Consider the following 22,379-nt stretch of genomic DNA (forward strand, 5'->3'; position numbering starts at 1 on the left):
ACCCGCAATTGAGTGAGCGCAGAATCAAGGAGGCCTGTGTTGAGCTTTCCAGGCAGGGAGGGAGTACAGGATACAGCAGTAGAGGGTGCCAGTCTCCACCCTCTCCTGGGCCTGATCCTCCCCTCTCCCGCCCAGTTCCACATTCCCCCTGCCCCAAAAAGCCATTCTGCTGGCCAGTGATAATACTTACCACTGGCTGCTCCATGCCATCCTCCTCCTGGTGCTGAGGCCAGCACTCCTTGCTCCCCAGGTACCACAAACGTTCTTTATCGTACATTCATAAAACCTTTAAGCCAGCGGTATGCATACACCACTGGCTTTGGTAAGGCCCACAGGACTGAATAGGACACCTTGACTCATCCTACACGCCCTTCTCAAAGTGGCCCTTTGTTAAAATAAGTTGTGAATAGGACTGTAATGATGTGTGTATGCTAAAATAATTTGTGAGAAGAGAAAGGAGAAAAAAAAACACAAACAAACAAGTTATACAAAATAGGTCAGTTTCTATAGCCATTTGACTTGTGGAGATGAAAGTAAAAGCATGCAGCAGCATTTCCTCTCCTACCAAACATGGAATTATCTCATGATGATCAATTTGGAAGCAAAATATGATCAATCAAAAATATGGCAGAAGTTTCTACACAGTTGAGCAAGTCAAGAGGTATGCAGAAATGTACAAGTACTGTGGAGCCTTGGAACCCTGCAAAGGCTACTGAAGTTTCACTCCAGTCACCACTTGAGGGCTTTCTGAAGCCCATAGAGGCCACAGATAGAAGGGCATAGCCTTTGAAGGCTTCAGAAAGCCCTCCAGAAGTGACTGGAGTGCAGCTCCAGTTGCCTTCAAAGTCTTTAAAGGTACTTCAAAGGGGCTGAAACAGCAGATTTTGGTATCTGCAGTTTTCCGTATCTGTGAGGGGTCTGAGATCCCAAGTGGATACCAAGGTCCCACCTGTATATAATGTATTAGTGTAATACATTAACAGGTATACAGAAATATAAAAGAAGGAAGTGCTTAAAATTTTTTTAAAATGGCTCAACAAAAGTCATGGGAGAGTTTCCTCAATAAACCAAAAGAAAATCAAATGATCTGATAAGGACTTGCAATTTCTCACAATCTATGGAATAGTGAAGGTATCAGCTGATCAAAAGAGAAAATATAAAGGAATGGGAATTAGTCATCTTCAGCATCTAATAACTTATAATATCTCTGTGTGTGTTAAAAATCCATCTCCTTCCCATACTGTACTGCAGAGGTTTCAGGAATGAGAAATGGAAAAAGAGGTATCTTTTCCCATTCCCACAATCTTCCTCTCCTGCAGCTAGATAGCAAAGAACCCAAGCCTATTAGCTATAGCATGAGGGAGGTTTAAGGATCGGGAAAGGGAAAACAGATACCCTACAATGCTACAAATCTCCTACTATTGTGGGTATTAGTAGTTCTGTTCTACTCAATTGTTTGTTAAAGAGTAAGACAATCAAATAACTTCAGATATGTTAGATTATATTTACTTTCTGTCCATTTTTCAGTAATTCCTCTGTTCCTTTGTTCCTAGCTTCTGCATAACGGATACAAATTCCTTTGTTCCTAGCTTCTGCATAACGGATACATGTTAAGACTATTAACTAAAATTGCAGAATAAGGTTACTGCTTCCATATACATTTTGCAATCTAAACAAGTTTAGAATCTAACACAGAGATTATTGCATAGTGTTTGGTAGAAAGCACTCCAAATGAGTGATGAATCCAAAAAAGTAAAAACCCAACACAATGTTTCCGAGCTTGCTACTTTTTATTTTGTATAATACAGTGGGGCACTTTACGGCAATGTGGAGTTTACCAAATACTTTGTACTGACATTAGCAAAAAAAATTTAAAGTGCATACAGAGGTGCTACCAAAAGTTCAAGTTTGAACCCTTATGCTCTAGAGCAGTAGTCTTCAATTCTTTCGAAAGCTGGACCTCCTAGCTGCAATACAGGGCTCATTTTTACATTTCTCCCCATATATGCCAGTCTTTCTTCTTTTTCTTAAGAGTGAGGAAGGCTTCCTGGACCTTCATAGATGTACAACAGAGGGAGATTGGGTAGGTATACTTGTCAGGTGGAGTGAGAAGTAGCTGTTGAATTTCTATTTTCCTCACAATGATTACACAGGCCAACACACATTTTGCTTCCTTAAATGTTACAGCAATTCCTGGGTATATTTGGGGTGCTGATTCCAAAAATGGCATCCGTTTTGCACTATCATGTCTAGTTTTGGAGACATGGCATAGCCTGTTTAGTGAATGGTTCAAGCAGCTTCCTCATGAGGAAGCCTACACCATGGCTTCCTCATGAGGAAGCTGCTTGAACCCTCCTACTAATGAGGCAATACTATATCTCCAAAACTAGACATGATAGGGCAATACGGATGTCATTTTTGGAATCGGCACCCCAAATTCATATCAAACCACCATAAAATTTGGGAAAAACCTTTCTGACCCTCAATTTTGTAGGCCTGTGTTATTAATAAAGGAGCTCTGTCCTCTTTTGTATTGTTTACTCCTTTGTTGTTCTCCTTTGTATTTGTAAGTGTTGGCAACAACACTGGTGCAACCCACTAGCTGAAGATCAACACTCTAGGATAACTTTGTATAGTTTAAGCGAAGGTGTGCAGCAGTACAGATCAAAGTCCTAAATTGGTGGCAGTTCCGATTGAAAATATATATACTGCAGACGCTCGCTTATAAGCCGATCTCACAGATAAGTCGAGGGCAAGTTTCGAGCCAAATCATGGAATTTTCTATGAGCCTCGGATAAGTCGGGGGTTAAACTTAGGGGGGTCTGACTATAATTTTGTCTGATTTTCCCTGAAGCCAGATCCTGAAAAATAACCTTCCAGTAATTGTTACTTAAAAACTGTACAGTTTCTAATTCATTGAAAATACAATAAAAGATCATAAGATGCATTTTTGTTCATTAACTTTTAAAATTCTGCTCTTCACAACATTTGTGTAAACACTGTCAGAGTAAGTGCCTGTAAGCGACATACCAGTAGAACCATCAGTCAAATCCTTCTTGAAGGTGCCTGGTGTGTGAAGCCAGAGGCTCTACATATAACATGCAATTGGGAGTGAGCAATTCAGTTCACAGCAGGGAGACAAGCAACAAGGACTGAGCTGTGCACAGTTGCAATCCTCTTTACTCAGAAGCAGACCCACTGCTTTCCATGGGTGTTGTTCTTAAGTAATGGTGCATTGCAGCCTGGGACCTTGTTTCAGATGGAAAGGAGGATCCCATCCTGGGGTTTTCAAAACCAGACCCCTAAACTTGGGGTGTGTGTGTGTCTGAAATTCTTTGCAAATGACTTGCCAGGAATGTTCTGAGGCAGCTGCAAAAGAAAAGGAGGCATTTCCCTTCTTCTCCAAACTGGAAGGGAGACAAAGGGACTTCTGGGAATTGTGGGGAGGTTTTGTGGGAGTATGTGCTGCACAATCCCCAGAAGCGCCTTCACTTCTCTTCCTGTCTGGAGAAGAGGCTGCCTCTGAATACCTTAATTACTGGTAAAAATTCTCCTTTTTCTCCACCTGCTTCTCAGACCATTTCCAGGCCCCTCCCTCAACTTCACCAGACAGCTGCTGAGCCTCCATAAGCTTCCCAGAAACTCCCAGAGGACGCCGCCTCACTTACTGCATTGACCCGGGTATAAGTCGATCCAGGATCTCAGGCTCCATCTTTAGGCATAAATTTTTCGATCTATAGGCGAGTATATACAGTATATCTGTGGCTGTCTTCCTTTATTACACAGTTTTGAATCATTTAAATAGCTCTGCATTGTTACAAGAGATCAATAAAAGCGTACTATTGCAAACCATTCTGAGTTTCACTGTCTGTCCTATAAATGTCCATATCAAGAGTTCTACAAAAGACCTCCAAAACCAAGTAAAAGACATCTAGGAAACTATTTGGAGCTAAAACCAGATACAGGGTGGTTTGTTCTTTTCCGTGAGGAAATGATTCTTATCAGAGCCTATGTTGGAAAATACCAGATTTTCATGGCACCAACAAAGGAGTTTCACAGGTAGCACAAGTGTACAGAAGAGCTAATTCACCACAATGCTGGTCTGCAAGTTGCATCCAGACTTACACAGTGCTTCAGTGAACTCATTCAAGTATAATTTAAAGTAGCTCTTGATTGACGCTTGACCATAAGAAGAAAATATACACCAATACATTAATACAAAAATTAACATAATTTACAAACAGTTCTAAAAAGTACTGGCAACATCTACTGATCTTAGCAATCATTTTTAACAGCTAGGGATGTGACATGCTGAATGATGAAATTATATACAATTGTTTGGAACTGAGATTATTAATGTGCTCAAAGAACAGAGAGAAAATGAGCATCATAAACTCCAGGTAAAATTAAACAGAAACTCTATTCCACAATGTAAGTACATTGTGGAGAGTACTATGTGGAACACTAACATTATTAGCTCTGAGTTGCTATTGCCTATGCATAATTGGCAAATCCTATGTTTACCACAACAGCACAGTCATGTGGCATCCCTCGTTGTTTCCACTCAATAGAAATGTCAATTGTCTAATGACAATATGCAGTACTTCTATTCATTCAACAACTGTAGTTAATGCCATACGCAACTCTACACAATCCTGAAATAAAAGACACACCCAGAGAAAGATTAAGCTCAACTGCTCAGAACGCAAATTTGTACATTTGTCAAAATAAATCACTTTTTTAAACAAAAAACAAAACAAAAAGCAAGCAAAAATATTGCACAAAATCCAATTAATTTTGTCAAATGCCAACACTTTCCCCTCACATCCTAGTAGCTCCCTTATATCTGGGACAGAAATGGGAGGAACTAATCAACATTCCAACTTGGAAATGTTCATTTGTTTGTCCCTCCTCCCCCACCCCTATTAATACTGATTCTTGAATCTGAAGGAGAAAAATAGTTGAAGATTCCTGCACATTACTGATGCCTGACAACAGGGTTTGTCGATTGACACGTATTCTAACCTAACTACTGCAAGACAGCCCATTTTCCCATCTGGCAGATTTTAAAGGCTTTTGGGTTAAAGAAGATGTTTGCTGCTACCCTTATGACTTGCTTGGAGCCTGGGTAAGTCAGGCTGCTGAGGCATTTATATAGGAGTCAGGAATTTGACTTAACACCTGGGGAAAGGAGAAGCATGAGCCCTATGAAAGGTTTATCTCAAGCCAGATGAGAGAAGAGATAGATTAGAAACCAGGACAAATAGGTACTCTACCGTCATGTTTTTTACTTGGCTGCTAACGCCCTTTTTGAAGTGGCTTTGTCTTTTTAGTGAATATTGAGGGAGCTTTCTTAAAACTTTCAATTTCACAACATCTGGAACACTCAAGAGAAGAGGCTGGGGACAAGGTGTGTAAACGCCTCACTTTTTTTGTCCCTTACCTGAAGATGGTTCCCTCACCCAGAAGGAGCCCTACCATAAGGAAAAGTGAGGTGAAAGATTCAGAAGCAATTTCTAGGTGCTGTTAAGGATGGCAGTGGGAGAGATGGCCACATGGGAAAAAGTTCGCTTCTGCAAGCCCAACTGAGATGAACAGAAGCTACACATCAGACTGGTGACTGTGCACATGCAACGGAGAGAATGTGTGTATGTGCCTGTGCATATGTGTAATGCCGTTTAGGCTCCAATCCTATACACACATTCCTGGGAGTAAGCCTCACTGACCACTATGGGACATACTTCTGAGTAGGCATACATAGGATTGTGCTGCCAGATATTTTACTACAGCCACCCAAGCAGTTTAGGCAGGTTATAACTAGTGAAGTGAAAAAGAAGGTTCCAGGAGCCTTTAAGTCAGAAAATAACCCAAAGACCAGTGAAAGCACAAAGCTAGAAGTAGGGAGAGGTTTGTTCACCAGTGCCTCCTAAAGGTCCCTCCACTTCAGTTTTAGAGCCCAATCCTGAGCTTGTGTGGCTGCAGCGACACTGAAAATGGCTGAGCTAGCACGGGCGTTCGCCTGGCGTTAGGACTCACAAGAGCCTTATGGCACGTTTGCAACAGTGTGTGCTGGCGGTAAGCTGGCACGTTGAGCTCAGGGTTGGGCTCTTAGTTCTTAAGAAATCTGAGAATGCTTTCTTCTCCTTGCCTGTACTAGATCAAGGAACCTGGTTTAAGAGTGGGAATGGTGATCTATGCATGGGAGAGTGGAGTAGCTGCAGGTGGGGGCCACTCACTTTAAAAAAATGAATAGAAAGGTATAGGAGTTGGGGATAGGCAATAGTACATTTGGAAATGTACACCTAGTCTCTGTTCTCCTTCCTGCACAGTTGAGGTGAAAAGGTGTCTGCCCTGTAACTTCTCAACCTTGCATCACGCTCTACCATAGAAGAGGGATGGCAGTTTTCCAAAGTGTGACAGTTTTCCAAAGCCTGGCTTCTCTTTGATCAGGCACTATTAGTTCATTACAGAAATGGAACATCCTTTTTTCAAATGTACTGCACGGTGCAAAAAAATGTAAACTCCTATTTATGTGTTTAACTCAAGCATAAAATTTAATGTAGGGGCCCTACTTTTTTTAAAAAAGGAGATATTTATTCTGCTTGATCTAATCTCATATAATTTGGGCATAACACAGTAGTGAATTCTCCTGTGAAGACCCCACTGAAACAAATTAATTTTCATGGGTCTTTTGCAGAAGACTCTAATCGTGGATTGGGTCCCTTATCTATTCAGAAAAATAAAAACATTTTCAAAGGTGCTTATCAGTGCAGGTTGTACACTGCTGATATCTTTGGGACCAGAGTTAGCCAGTACTTATTAGCTTTTGATAATAACCTAGTTCAGCAGTATAAAAGCAGCAATTACACCCTTTGAAGTGCAGTAGAAGTTTCAGTTAAAAGATAATTCTTTCACTAGTTATAACAGTGCATCAATCACTCATAAGCAGGTCTTATTTCAAGAGTTCCATATCTTTGCATAAGATTTACGATATGTGATCAGTGTTTTATCCTAGATCATTCTCTGTGCATAGATGTACAGGTGAAAATATAAGATCTTCTGCTACTATGGTACCTCTCAGGTTTTAACCTGCAAGGAGCCTTCATGGCACTGGGATTCTATTACAGAGAGGTGAGAAACAGTGATGGCGGACCAGTATCTCACCTGGTGGCTCCATCAGCAACACTGAGCTAAAGTAGTTGCTTTTACCCAGCAACTAACACCATTTCTGAAGTACACATTTAAAGGCTGTCAAGGACAGCAGGAGAGCTACAGGTTCTCACAATTTTTCTAGTTTGGGGATTCATGACAATGAGCTACAGGACTTCCTTTACCACACATCTGAGAAAAACCTTGATGGGTGCCTAATAATATACAATAATGTGATGACATTTAGGTGAACTTGAAGATTTTGGTTCAATTTCTACCCTAAACTTTAATAGTTCTGGAATTAAATAATTTACCGATTCTCCTTTATGGGTCAGAACCATGGACTATACTTAAACCTGATATCAGCAAATTAGATGCATTCCAGATGCGTTGCTAGAGGCAGATACTTGGGATCTCCCACCGTGATTGCCATTGAAATGAAACAATTCAGACGTGGTGTGACCATCAATCAAAAATCATGGAATGGATTCAAAAAAGCAGGCCCCGTTGGTTTGGCCATATTTGCAGAATGGATACCATCCAGATTCCAAACAAACTTCTTTGGCGACAGCAACCTGACAGCTGGAAAATCCAGCAAAAGGCACCAAAGAAAACATGGCTAAAACATATAGAGGAAGATCTAAGGAACCAGCAATTGTCCATTGATACAGCTAGAATCATTGCCACGGACTGCAATGAATGGAAGCACATTGTGATTAATGCATCGAAACCTGCGGCACCTACAGCAGTGTATTGGCTAAGAAGACAACCTGTTGTCCAAAACACCAGCTAAAGTAAAAAAAGAAGAAATAATCTAATGCCAAATTTCAATGGAACAATTCAGCAGTTTGTAAAAGGGAATCCGATGATCCAAAGCAGTTGTACCCACCAGGATTCCTGAGAAACTTTAAAGTTTACCGAAAACCTGCTGTCACCATATCAATTACGGTGAGTTTAGAAGGCCCTTTAGAGAATATTGACCACAAAATGAGCAACAAGAGGACAATGAATCAGAACTTGAATGCTATAGATGTGGCTTATGGTGAATTTTACACTAGACTAAATGGTAAACAGAGTAGTTCTTGCTTAAAGGCTTGAAAAATTGTGACCAATCATTTTGGCAAGTGTAACATCCTGTTTTTGTTAGTAAGAAAGATAGTTCACACTGATACATGGCAAAAATATAAGGCACAACTATCAGCTTTCTAAAAATCACTTCTGACAGCAGTGATAAAGAATGTGTGAGTTTGACAAGCCTCTCAAATTTACGCACATTTCAGTTCAAACACGCACAAAATGAAGTTGCACTTCAAGGGTTCAACAACAAGTTTCAACAATGAAGAACTCTCACTCATTCTGTAAACACAGTAAGGATTACCTTGAAAAATAAAAGAAAGATTTGACATTAGCATGACAACCCTACGCACACTCACTGACAATTCTAGACATCGAAAACTGGAACTTTCTTCAGAAGTCTATTAGTCTTCTCTCCTTCCAGATCATTTAGATACAATTCAGACCACCAATGTAGGATTTTCCCATTCTCATCTATTAGAAGAAGCACTTTGATGTTTGTTATGGGGAGTTTCCATAAGGATTCAGTTTATTCTTCTTAATGATAAGAACAAGAAGCTCTTGAATTGCATGGGGCTCTGGAACATTAATCTGATCTGCACTTTTATCAAGACACAAACTAGTCTATTTCATTACTACCTTAAACCAAGCAATCTAGGGAGTTCGTGGAGCAGTGATTTCCATATTAGGGCAAACCTAGTCTAGAGCAGGTTGGGAAGAGAATAGCACAGCACAACACGTGGGAATAAGAAGGGGTTATAAGAAGGGGTTATAAGAAGGGGAATAAGAAGAAGTTGCCTCAGAGGGAGATAGGACCTGAAAAAGGACACTGGTAAGCTCTCTTATTGAATTGCTATTTATATATAAATGTATGCTATCTGATTCACAGATATGTTTAAACCATTTAAATTGGGTCCAAAATGTTCACTAACAAGTTTAAAAGGGACATTTTGGACACTGATATACAGCTGAACCAAAAGTTTTGCTCTTAAGATGGACTTTGTTGAAGATACAGCAATACCTTGACTTCCATTCACTTGACATTCATCACTTTGCTCTTTCAATTATAACCACATTTCAAATTAAGTCCACATGCTTTCCTCTTTCAACCAATGTTATCGAACTTTCCACCATGTTCACTGACATTCTTATGATTTTCTTTTATTTCTGTTTATTTAGGTTTTGCTTACATTTGCATGTGTTATATAGTTATTTACATTTTTTGTCAGCCAAAATAAATTTGCAAGCTAAATAAGGCTATGCATTATTTATCCATTCATCAATTTTTGACTTTTACCCATGCTCTGGTCCCTAACCAGACGAAAGTTCAAGATATTGTTGTATCTTTAAAAATTTTGACATTTACAAGTATTGTGGAACATCTGTACTAAACAGGCTAGTCCTGAGTCACTGGCTAGAAGAAAAGAATAAAACCATACCATACTAGATGCATCTCCTTAAAGGCTTTCTTAACCTTAAATTCCTTACACTCATGAACATGTGTATTAATCTTTGATTCCTTCTCTTATAAATGGAAATTCATTTTTGACATACCCCATGAGACTAGTGTATTTCTATTTTCTGGTATCTTTTTTTTTCCCCCTTAAAAGAAAACTCTAACATTTGATCAAGCAGTGCATCTTATAATGAACTAATTATCTAGTATCACATGTAAAAGATACCTACAAAAGTTATACTGGCATGAACACCAGTAGAACAGGTCAGTTTTAGTAAAAATATATTGAAACGTAGAAATACTGCACCAATAAAAATCTACATGTTCTGCTCAAACCTCTTCCTTTCTGAAAACTAAAGGTGGAAAAAGTTGGCAGTGAACAATATCTTTAAAAGTTGTAAATATCATACTGACTTGCATCCAGAGTAGCAAGAGCAAAAACCTACTTGGGTAATGGGGCTTTCCTACCCTCCTTCCCACTGCAATCCCTGAGTCCTATGAAAGCAGTTGTGGAGAGATTATTTGGAATGGCATGGCATATGGTTCAAAAGGCTTCAGTAGGAGGGGAGAATCAGCAGAAATTGGGGCACCTTGCATGAATAAAGGAGGTAGCAGTGAGGAGGACAGGAAAGTCCCATTGCCTGAAAGTCCCATTCTGCTTATGTGACTCTGAAGCCAAGCCACTGTGTATCAAAACACACAGTGTTGTTTTTCAGCATCTGGAAGACATGGCCATGCTGCTTGCTTGAAAATGGACCCTGGCTGAAATTAGATTCAGGCAAACAATTAACAAGTCATTCACGTGAAGATAAATTCATCAAGGTAGCTTTCTTCTCACTGATGGATATTGTTTGGCTATGTTAAAACACACATCACCAAGGAAGACATCATGTGGTATAGACTGCCTTCTGGCTGGGCTTCTCTTGCAATAATTGCAACCACTGCATAAAATAGAGTCATGTGGGTGACCACGAGTTCCCACATTTTTGAGATGGCCCACATTTCCCATTGCTCAAGCACATACTGCTTTGGGCTAATGGCATCTCTTTTCCAATTATTTGCAATACATCCATTAGGATATTTAAACCTTTTCTTATCACTTTTAAGGCAATTAGATCATGGATTTACAGGATTTCTAAGTCCAGAAAAGTGTACTGCCTTGTTTCACTGAGTGCTCAGCAGAATAATATACACTGCTTATTTGTAAAGATATAGTTCTTTGCGCACAAGAGGAGGGAGAATGGAAAACACTAGCAAGTGCCACAAACTAGCAGTAGCTTAATACATAGAACCAAACTTGTACCGTGGTTCAAGAATGCATTAGTTGATCCAGGCCCCTGTTGTGTATTTAAACGTAGCAAAGAAATTTAAGATGAAATACGTTCAAAATAAAAAAAGCAGGGGAAAAAACACGTCAGGCAAACGACAATTAAGGTTAGTAAAACTGAAGATTTGCCATTTCCTTTGTGATAGTTTGGGTTTGCTCTGTGATATAGAATCCTGAGTCGGCTTCCTTCGTGGAAAGTGAAAATTCTCCCCTTCAAAATTTCTTATGTTTTACTCCCGCTACTACTGGAATACCTGTCCCCTGAAATGTTTAAACCATGGTTGAAAGTAGAAGTCATTTTACACAATGACACTACTTCATGAAGAAGTCCACCCTCCTCTAGAATTTCACTTCCTTCTTTAGCTTCTCTCTCCCAAGGAACTAAAGCAGATGAATTGTGGCTCAAATTTGGTGGCATCTGATCTACTGCGGTACTGCTTAGTGTTTCATTCCATTTAGTCTTCTTCACTTGAAAAACTCCTGGAGAACACAGTGGCATAGTTTCTTCAGAGGAGTTTGGAGATTTCATGCAAGTTTTATGGGAGCCCATGTAGTCAGAACTATGGATAGGAGTGGGACTTTCTTTATCCAGTACAAAGGGAGATTCTGTGTGCCCTCTAGAAGGAACTCGTTTCCTTGGTGATGGAGGAAGCTGCTTCCCACTGAGGACACTGTCGTCTTGCCCAAGATTCCACTCTGCTTGATCAGAAGTCAGAGCACTGGAAAGCAGAGCGAGGTTGCTCTCACTTGGCGTGTTGGATTTATGCTGAAATAAAGAGCACACAAATATATCAGAGAAGGTTTTCTTGCACTGTCTTCTCTGAAACAAACAGTTCATATTGAACTGGATTATAGTTCTTCATTGTATTGCTTATGGGCTAAACTGTACAGTGGTTTATCCTTAGGAAGCCACCTCTTAACACAATGTTGATTCACTCTCCTTACTAATGAGTTAAATCTTAGAGCAGTGGTTCTCAAACTGTGGGTCCTGGAACCACCAGTGGGTTGTGACCCAATTTTTGGTGGTTCACAAAACTGACAGGGCAGATTAAGCTATGTGCATCAAGTTTAAAGAAATTGCTACTTGCGAGGTGGGAAGCACCGTGGCCAATCACAATTATAGCCACACCCCTGAGCAATTATAAAGCAGGCAGCAGCCTCTAGGGCCTCTAAAAGGTTTGATAACCACTGCCTTAGAGTAATCAATTTCAAGGTGTTTCTCAACATTTCTGATAACTGAAACACACTTCTCTTCTGAATTAAAATTGAAGCCTTATTTCATTCTTGTATCTTCAATGTTTACTTCTAGAATGTCTAATGATAGAATTATTCAGGCTCAAAGGTGCAATGGACCAGACTTCCATCTGGATGTGCCCCTTTGATGGACAAAGCTAAGCCTGGAATAGTGTCCCAGATGACTCATGATGAGATACAATGGGCAGCCACCTCTGAGAACAAGTAATTCTGCAATGGGAGTGAAACCTAAAGCATCAACACAACATAATTAAACACCCCCCAGTGGACACTGATACAAGCCCATAACAGTAACTTGGGCTCACAGGAGCCTTTCATTATTTAATTTCTTTACCATAGTACTCTGGCAGTTCTCACAAGGCTGGGAGACTCACCATGGTTACTAATTTCACCCCCCCCCACCCCCCAGTTTCACTTTAGGTCAACTAACCATGTCAACAATGCTATAGTGACTATTCAAGTCCTGTGGGCAGAGTTTACATATCTAAAATGATCCCTATTTTAAAACTGGTATCACTGGTATCACATTAGCTACTTTTCACTCTATTAGAGTGATCATGAAATTATTAGGATGCACTAGGGATCACAGAAGACCTTGTGCTAATCATACATATAACTCCCACCAATGTGTTGGTTATTACGTAAATGCAAGAAAGTTGTTTCACACTTGAAGCTGAAAGTGGCGATAACTAACCGCTGTCTTGTAATCAATATCATCCATTGATCGGAAGAAGTCCAGACTCTTTGCTCCTGAGAGCTTTCCTTGATCGGAACTGTGTGTGCTCAAAGTATCCAAAATCTCTCCCAGCAAGTCCATCTCCCTGGGGAGAGCAGACTTTTTGGCCATTTCTCCTGAGTCATCACTGTCGTACAAATAACAAGATGTTTCCTCACTGTCTTCAGATGACAGCCTAAAGAAAAATAGAAAGCCACTTCATCATTGTCACATGTTAGGACCTCGGGAACAAATTTGAAAAATAAAAGAGGCTTTACTGGAGCGTTATACTAAAGATTAAGTCTGACAAAATAATTTCCTAACATATTATGCACTGTGAGATTAAACCTGTGTATTGTGCATCTAAAAGAAAGTTTTATTGTGCTGATTGTCAAATGTTTCACTTCAAACAGGTTTAGATCAAGTTAATACCTTTTCTATTTAAAGGATACAAATATATAAAGCAGATTAGACTGTGTTCAAGCCACAAAGTGAGGTGCAGACTGTGCTTCTGTCCACGATATAAGAGCGAAAATTCTGAAATTGTTTTTATAACACCCAGAAGGAGAAAAAAAGGGCAAGGACGTCCTTTCTTGTCCTTTGCTTGGGATGGAAGACTAGGAAATGGTTTATTGCAGCAGGCAGAAACAAAAAGTATATATTGTACACCTATAATGTATTTTGACAATGACTTGATGCATATTTTTTGAGTGACTTGGAAAAAGGTAAGTCTAGGATCTGCTCTTTTAAAATGGGGTACTTGCAAATGCTTTCAATGCAGTTTTAAGGGCAGAATTTCCCAAACTTTTGTTCGTTCACTTCTTTTGTGAAATTAAAAGTGAGGGTACACTACATTCTTACATCAGTGTGTTCATCAAAACGTGAAGTTTTTTCTTCTCATACATTATGCAATTTCAGCCACACACTCAATTTTCCATGCATTCTTTCATTCATTTCCCATCCATCTCTAATATGCTGTGAGTTGGCCAGGGTTTCCAGTACTTTCAACCAACCCCTTTTTAGTTTCCCACTACTATGTATCTTGTAATTTTACCGCTGCACCTTGATTTCCCATTTTTTGTTATCATTTGATTTTGTTTCTTTCTCAAATGAAGATACACTTCAAAGTTTTTGGATTTTAATCCTATACACACTACTGAGAGATGCTTAATGATACTCTGAGATAGTGATTTTCAAACTTTTTAGCATTGGAGCCCACTTTTTGGAATGACAATCTGTCGGAACCCATCGGAAGAGATTTCACTAATCTGGAAGTGATGTCATGGCTGGAAGTGACATCATCAATTTAGGTTTCAAACCTAAGCCTCAATCAGCCAAAAGGTCCCATTACACATCATGCTCATGCTGTTATTTATCATAGCTTGGAATTCCAACATTTCAACTCAGAAGTCAAAGCAGAATGCAGATGTGGATCCTTCTCCAACCACACAGCTCTCTCCCCCTTTACAACATCCCATCTTCCCACCTATTCAGGGCAAAGCCCCATGCCTCTCTCACCACCACGAGACTGCCCTATTCAGTATCTCTGTATTGTTTTCAGTTCTGTATTTTCAATGGCAGCTGAGCTAGGTACTACGTGACCCATCTGAAATTGGCTCATAATCTACCTATAGGTCCCAACTCACAGACTGAGAAACTCTGTGTTGGTTTACTCATTTCCTATATCACCTGACTTAAGTTCATAGTTTACAGAAAATGGAAGGGTTTTGGACTATCTTGGATTTAAAATTCCTTTCAATGATTAACTGAATGCACTTCAAATAATGGAGCTTCTCACAGTCTAATCTTACGCATGTCTACTCAGAAGTAAGCCCCACTGAGTTCAGTTGGACATACTCCCAGAGGAGTGTGCACAGGATTGCAGCTTTAATAAGTTAACTTACTTGCTTCTTCTATCAATTTCATCATCAGCATCCCCATCCATGGCAAACTCATGATTATGTGTGTTGGTAAGGAGATGCCCAAATCTTGTCTGCAAAGAGAAAATAAGTTACTGTTTAGTTTTTGCCCCTTCATGCAGCTTGCCAGAAAATCCTGGCAGGATTCAGTCCTTTTAAGAGAAATATTTGTAAGAAAGATTGTCTAGTGATTCTGATCAAAGTAATCAAAAACATCATAGAAGTCATATGTGAATTATGCAAATATATTAATCACTTATCCAAAGTGTTTAAAACCAGATGAAGGGTAGATTCATAACATAACTTTTCTCCTATTACACAGGCCAACACACATTTTGCTTCCTTAAACGTTACACCAATTCCTGGGTATATTTGTGGTACTGATTCCAAAAATGGCATCCACTTTGCCCTATCACGTCTAGTTTTGGAGACACGGCATAGCTTCTTTAGTGAATGGTTCAAACAGCTTCCTCATGAGGAAGTCTACACCATGGCTTCCTCATGAAAAAGCTGCTTGAACCATTCACTAATGAGGCTATGCCGTGTCTCCAAAACTAGATGTGATAGGGCAAAACGGATGTCATTTTTGGAATCAGCACCCCAAATTCATATCAAACCACCATAAAGTTTGGGAAAAACTTTTCTGACCCTCAATTTTGTAGGCCTGTGTTATCAGAGCCAATGGATAGAATATATTTGGTGTATGACCTGCATTGAAATCTTGCTTAAGTATGGTCTTATTTTTTATGTTTTTAGTTACATAGATATGAACTTATGAGCTGCCTTTCTAAAAATATTATTCCTTATTTACATTAAAACCAACAAAGAAAAAATTCACAATTAAACACACAACAAAATATAATAGCTGTACACTAAAACAGAATACACACACACACACACACACACACACACACACACAGAGAGAGAGAGAGAGAGAGAGAGAGAGAGAGAGAGAGGCAAATAAGAACGAAGACAAAATCATCTAAAGAACCCATCTAGGAAATTTAAGACACAGCAAGAGCTGCAGTCATGGAGAGACATGCTGTGAAACCTCCCCCTCCCCCTTGAGATATTCCATCTTGAATTTTAAACTTTAATCATTTAAACTTTAATTTTTTATTAAAATTAAAATTTAAAATTTAAACTTTAATTTTTAATCATTTTGAAAAGTAAGACTTCTGAGATATAAGGAAGTATGTATCGATATGATTCAATTTGGTTGCTTACTAAGAAGTAAATTTGTTCTAGCTTTTCACTTTCATGTGTGCCAAGGTACTGGTACAAGTAATAAGCACTAGGTCATTAATTGTATTAAATTAAATTAACAAATCAAGTTATTCAATTCAATAACCTAAAACATTAGGCTAACTGCATACTAGTTCTGCAATGATTCCTCTCACCACGAAATTTCTGGCAACAAGCTTGGACATAGAGTAAAAAAATTACCTAAATATTAATTTAAAATGGTTCTTCTCTGTGTCTCACCATTTGAGCTTTATTGCTAAATACCATCTGCTCTTCTTTTGTTCAGACAAAACAGAGTGAGAGAAGAAGCCGAGCAGATCTCTTCCAAGGTGGGAAGAGAACTGGAGCAAAGGTGGGAGAACTGGAATGTCTGGTGACAAGGGAAAATATTGACATAGTGGGCATAACGGAAACCTGGTGGAATGCGGAGAATCAGTGGGATACCGCAATCCCGGGCTATAAACTCTACAGGAGGGACAGGCAGGGGCGTGTTGGAGGTGGGGTGGCCGTTTATGTTAAGGAAGGGATAGAATCCAGCAAAGCAGAGACTGAAGGTGGGTGTGACACCACCATAGAATCTCTGTGGGTTAAATTACCAGGCCTGTGGAGCGATGTAATACTGGGGGCGTACTATCGTCCTCCAGACCAGAAATCGGAAGGGGACCTTGAAATGAAGAAACCGATCAGGGAGGTGACAAGGAGGGACAGGGTTGTAATCATGGGGGACTTCAATTATCCTCATATTGACTGGGTCAATTTGTGTTCTGGTCACGATAAGGAAACCGGATTTCTTGACGTGCTAAATGACTGTGGCTTAGATCAGCTAGTCACGGAGCCCACCAGAGGACAGGTGACTCTGGATTTAATTTTGTGCGGTATGCAGGACCTGGTTAGAGATGTAAACGTTACTGAGCCATTGGGGAACAGTGATCATGCTGCGATCCGTTTTGACGTGCATGTTGGGGGAAGAATACCAGGCAAATCTCTAACAAAAACCCTTGACTTCCGACGGGCGGACTTCCCTCAAATGAGGAGGCTGGTTAGAAGGAGGTTGAAAGGGAGGGTAAAAAGAGTCCAATTTCTCCAGAGTGCATGGAGGCTGCTTAAAACAACAGTAATAGAGGCCCAGCAGAGGTGTATGCCGCAAAGAAAGAAGGGTTCCACTAAATCCAGGAGGGTGCCCGCATGGCTAACCAGCCAAGTTAGAGAGGCTGTGAAGGGCAAGGAAGCTTCCTTCTGTAAATGGAAGTCTTGCCCTAATGAGGAGAATAAAAAGGAACATAAACTGTGGCAAAAGAAAAGTAAGAAGGTGATACTGGAGGCCAAGCGAGACTATGAGGAACACATGGCCAGCAACATTAAGGGGAATAATAAAAGCTTCTTCAAATATGTTAGAAGCAGGAAACCCGCCAGAGAAGCGGTTGGCCCTCTGGATGGTGAGGGAGGGAAAGGGGAGATAAAAGGAGACTTAGAGATGGCAGAGAGATTAAATGAGTTCTTTGCATCTGTCTTCACGGCAGAAGACCTCGGGCAGATACCGCTGCCCGAACGGCCCCTCCTGACCGAGGAGTTAAGTCAGATAGATGTTAAAAGAGAAGATGTTTCAGACCTCATTGATAAATTAAAGATCAATAAGTCACCGGGCCCTGATGGCATCCACCCAAGGGTTATTAAGGAATTGAAGAATGAAGTTGCAGACCTCTTGACTAAGGTATGCAACTTGTCCCTCAAAACGGCCATGGTGCCAGAAGATTGGAGGATAGCAAATGTCACGCCTATTTTTAAAAAGGAAAAGAGGGGGGACCCGGGAAACTATAGGCCGGTCAGCCTAACATCCATACCGGGTAAGATGGTGGAATGCCTCATCAAAGATAGGATCTCAAAACACATAGACGAACAGGCCTTGCTGAGGGAGAGTCAGCATGGCTTCTGTAAGGGTAAGTCTTGCCTCACGAACCTTATAGAATTCTTGGAAAAGGTCAACAGGCATGTGGATGCGGGAGAACCCGTGGACATTATATATCTGGACTTTCAGAAGGCGTTTGACACGGTCCCTCACCAAAGACTACTGAAAAAACTCCAGTCAGGGAATTAGAGGACAGGTCCTCTCGTGGACTGAGAACTGGTTGGAGGCCAGGAAGCAGAGAGTGGGTGTCAATGGGCAATTTTCACAATGGAGAGAGGTGAAAAGCGGTGTGTCCCAAGGATCTGTCCTGGGACCGGTGCTTTTCAACCTCTTCATAAATGACCTGGAGACAGGGTTGAGCAATGAAGTGGCTAAGTTTGCAGATGACACCAAACTTTTCCGAGTGGTGAAGACCAGAAGTGATTGTGAGGCGCTCCAGAAGGATCTCTCCAGACTGGCAGAATGGGCAGCAAAATGGCAGATGCACTTCAATGTCAGTAAGTGTAAAGTCATGCACATTGGGGGAAAAAATCAAAACTTTAGATATAGGCTGATGGGTTCTGAGCTGTCTGTGACAGATCAGGAGAGAGATCTTGGGGTGGTGGTGGACAGGTCGATGAAAGTGTCGACCCAATGTGCGGCGGCAGTGAAGAAGGCCAATTCTATGCTTGGGATCATTAGGAAGGGTATTGAGAATAAAACGGCTAGTATTATAATGCCGTTGTACAAATACTATGGTAAGGCCACACTTGGAGTATTGTGTCCAGTTCTGGTCGCCGCATCTCAAAAAAGACATAGTGGAAATGGAAAAGGTGCAAAAGAGAGCGACTAAGATGATTACGGGGCTGGGGCACCTTCCTTATGAGGAAAGGCTGCGGTGTTTGGGCCTCTTCAGCCTAGAAAAGAGACGCCTGAGGGGGGACATGATTGAGACATACAAAATTATGCAGGGGATGGACAGAGTGGATAGGGGGATGCTCTTTACACTCTCACATAATACCAGAACCAGGGGACATCCACTAAAATTGAGTGTTGGGCGGGTTAGGACAGACAAAAGAAAATATTTCTTTACTCAGCGTGTGGTCGGTCTGTGGAACTCCTTGCTACAGGATGTGGTGCTGGCGTCTAGCCTAGACGCCTTTAAAAGGGGATTGGACAAGTTTCTGGAGGAAAAATCCATTACGGGGTACAAGCCATGATGTGTATGCGCAACCGCCTGATTTTAGAAATGGGTTATGTCAGAATGCCAGATGCAAGGGAGGGCACCAGGATGAGGTCTCTTGTTATCTGGTGTGCTCCCTGGGGCATTTGGTGGGCCGCTGTGAGATACAGGAAGCTGGACTAGATGGGCCTGTGGCCTGATCCAGTGGGGCTGTTCTTATGTAAGGTGGGCACAATCACTGAAAAGTCCTGCTCCTATACCCTAAAGGTCTGCACAAAAGAAGAGCAGGTGACATTGAGCAATGAAGCATCAGATAGAAGACACAGAGAGGGAAGGAGACACACAGATACGGAAGGAGATAATTCTTACACTACGGGTGCTCTCAGCCAAGTGAGTATCTTGTATAGAAAACTTGAGAGCCCAATCCTGGGCTCGGCATGCCAGCTCACTGCCAGCACACACTGTCACAAATGTGCCATAAAGTATGTTTGCAGGTCAAACCGCCAGGCAAGTGCAGTGGTAGACTAGTGCTGGCTGGCACCTGGCTACTGCTGGGCGGGCACCCAACCTCTGCCACTTGGCAGTCATGCAGACCACTGAGCAGCAGAGAGGTAAGGGGGGGTGGTAGGTGGGGAGGAGGTGTTCCAGGCAGAGGGGAGGAGAGCAGAGGGTGGGAAGGAGGTGTGTCAGGCAGGCAGGAGACAGGGAGAGGGCAGGGGAGAGGGGGCAGGCGGAAGCAGTGGAGTGTTGCTCCACCGGATCCAAAGCCTCCATGTAGGGATCGCCACCTTACACAAAGGCTCTTGATTCATCACCCACCTTTGGGGGGTGGTAGCCCCATTGTGGAGCTACCGTGCATCCCCCAAAGTGCCACTGGGATGCGGTGGTAGCCATTTTCGGCACTGCTGCAGTCCCGCACCCCAAGCAACTCAGGATTGGGCTGTCAATTATAGTCTATCAAAAAAATGATTTTGTGAGGGCAAACAAGGAAAAAAACGCAAAACATTTGGGCATTTGGAGTGCCAATGAAGGGTAGACACCCACACACTCACATTCTAGGGTCCACTAGATCCAAAAATTCAAAGGTCTATGAGAATCAACATCAAACAGGTTTTCACAGTTTGGTCTGTGGAACCCACTGCCACAGGAAGTGGTGATGGCATCTGGCACAGATGCCTTTAAAAGGGGATTGGAAAAATTTATGGAGGAAAAATCCATTATGGGTTACAAGCCATGTGTATGTGCAACCTCCTGATTTTAGAAATGGGCTATGTCAGAAAGCCAGATGCAAGGGAGGGCAACAGGATGCAGGTCTCCTTATCTGGTGTGCTCCCTGGAGCGTTTGGTGGGCCGCTGTGAGGTACAGGAAGCTGGACTAGATAGGCCTATGGCCTGAACCAGTGTTGAAGAAAAGAAGAAATCATCCATTTAAGAATTCAGAAGACTCAGGCATGGGTCTTTAAGGGCAATTTGGAAAGTGAAAAACTCTTTTTTAAATTTTACTCATTCTTACCATGTACTTATAAGCTTGCCTATCATAAGATATGCCAATATTAGCTTGTTATTGTTGTTGCTTTTTGTAAATATATGGATGCATTATTTCTGTCAACAGCATCACATCTTGGGGGATTACTCAGAACGTCCATAGACTGGTTTCTGAGAACAATGAATATTCAACTGGTAAATACAGCAGGTTAAAAAAAAAAAGATGCCTTTAGGGAATGAAAACCGAATACTCCAATGAGAACTGGCACTAGTCTGCTGGAAGTAACAGTTATCCTCATCTTCATTTCTTCAAAAAGGTCCACAGAAAATTTTGCCTCCTTACAACACTGACTAAGATGGGGCAGATCGTATTCCCAAAGGCAAAACAAAAAACCCAACCTCAAAACCAGACAAAAAACAAAAACAAATAAAAAAACAGGTAATTTCTTCCTTATAACAGTACTGTAAAATGGTGGGAAAGCCTCTTTCCACTTCTGTTTTCCCACAGGCAGACATATACTACAAAATGCTGATATTTAAGATTTTAGGGATTTCTACAGGAAAATCACATCCATAAAATTAGTGGAGAACTGTCACATACATAAAATCACATACATAAAATTAGTGGAGAACTGTCAATGTTCAAAAACCTTTTAATGGTTTATCATCAGCACTAGTCATCTAACAGCTGAATTATTTACATGTCTACCTAGAAGTCCCCTTGAATTCAACTGGACCTTCTTCCAGGTGTGTGCATACAGGATGCCAGCTGTGAAAAGTTGTTTTATAATGTTTATCACACTGTCTTATATATCCGATAAGAAAGGTCATGGTTGTTCCCATTTTAAATATGGGAATCTGGAGACAACACACATTTCCTTACTACTGTCAAAGGGTTATTGAGACTATCAATTCAAAGTATTCCCTTATTCCCTACTGTATCTGCTTATGATTCAAAAGCAACAGGGTAATATTTGGTTAACTCAAAATAGAACAGAGGCCACATACTTCAAAAAATGCTAGGTGATGTGTGTGGGTGGAGAAGCACTCAGGCTGAAAAAAGGTTGAATTGCATGGGAACTGAAACTAGTTAGTCTCAAGGAAAGGGCCGGAGAACTTCTTTGTCAGGTTTCATCTTGACAGCCAGTCCAGCTGGATGCATGGTCTCTGACTTACAAGTGGATGTGTACTCTTGAGTTCAATGGAACTTGTTCCTAGGTAAGTATATTTCAGAAAGCAGCTTTATAAACTGACTAATCCTAAACTGTTTCTGCTGTTTCCTTTTTGCTGGTGAGCACTTTTGGTAAGAGTTTAAGGTTTTAGTTGAGCTTTTTCCGAGTTCTGATTTTCATGTTAATCTGAGTTCTTTATATGTTCTCTGTAAACTCTTATCTTCTCCATCCACAACTATAGTATCAAGAAACAGATAGCCAGTCACATGGCCTGGGAATTAGAGTACATAAGAGTCAATCAAGGAGCTTCTCCAAGTTTAGTTAGACTGCAGAAGTCTTTTACTACCAAGGCTTGAATCTTCCCTGATTTGCAAACACAGTTCCCTAAAATTTTGAAAACCAGTCAGGACAACAGAAGAAAGATGGAAAAAGCCCCTGGTGCCCAGGACTTGGCTGAACTTGTCAAGTTGGCAATTTAAAGCACACTGAAAACAAAGGTACTTTCAAAAATAATG

General features: G+C 41.0%; 1 protein-coding gene across 2 annotated transcripts in view; it reads right to left on the bottom strand.

Annotated features, from left to right (window-relative positions):
* Nucleotides 1-1,771: 1,771 nt before the first annotated feature.
* The window catches only part of DENND1B (DENN domain containing 1B), a 251,161-nt gene continuing 230,553 nt past the window's right edge, over nt 1,772-22,379 (bottom strand). For both annotated transcript variants that reach the window (XM_066623653.1, XM_066623652.1), the window contains 3 exons: nt 14,880-14,968; nt 12,955-13,171; nt 1,772-11,772 (listed from right to left, as the gene is read on the bottom strand). In XM_066623653.1, the coding sequence (XP_066479750.1) occupies nt 11,230-11,772; nt 12,955-13,171; nt 14,880-14,968 (849 nt within the window). In that variant the 3' untranslated portion in view covers nt 1,772-11,229. The remainder of the gene's footprint in view (nt 11,773-12,954; nt 13,172-14,879; nt 14,969-22,379) is intronic.

The sequence above is a fragment of the Tiliqua scincoides genome, chromosome 4, assembly GCF_035046505.1.
Source record: "Tiliqua scincoides isolate rTilSci1 chromosome 4, rTilSci1.hap2, whole genome shotgun sequence".
Taxonomy (NCBI): Eukaryota; Metazoa; Chordata; class Lepidosauria; order Squamata; family Scincidae; genus Tiliqua; species Tiliqua scincoides.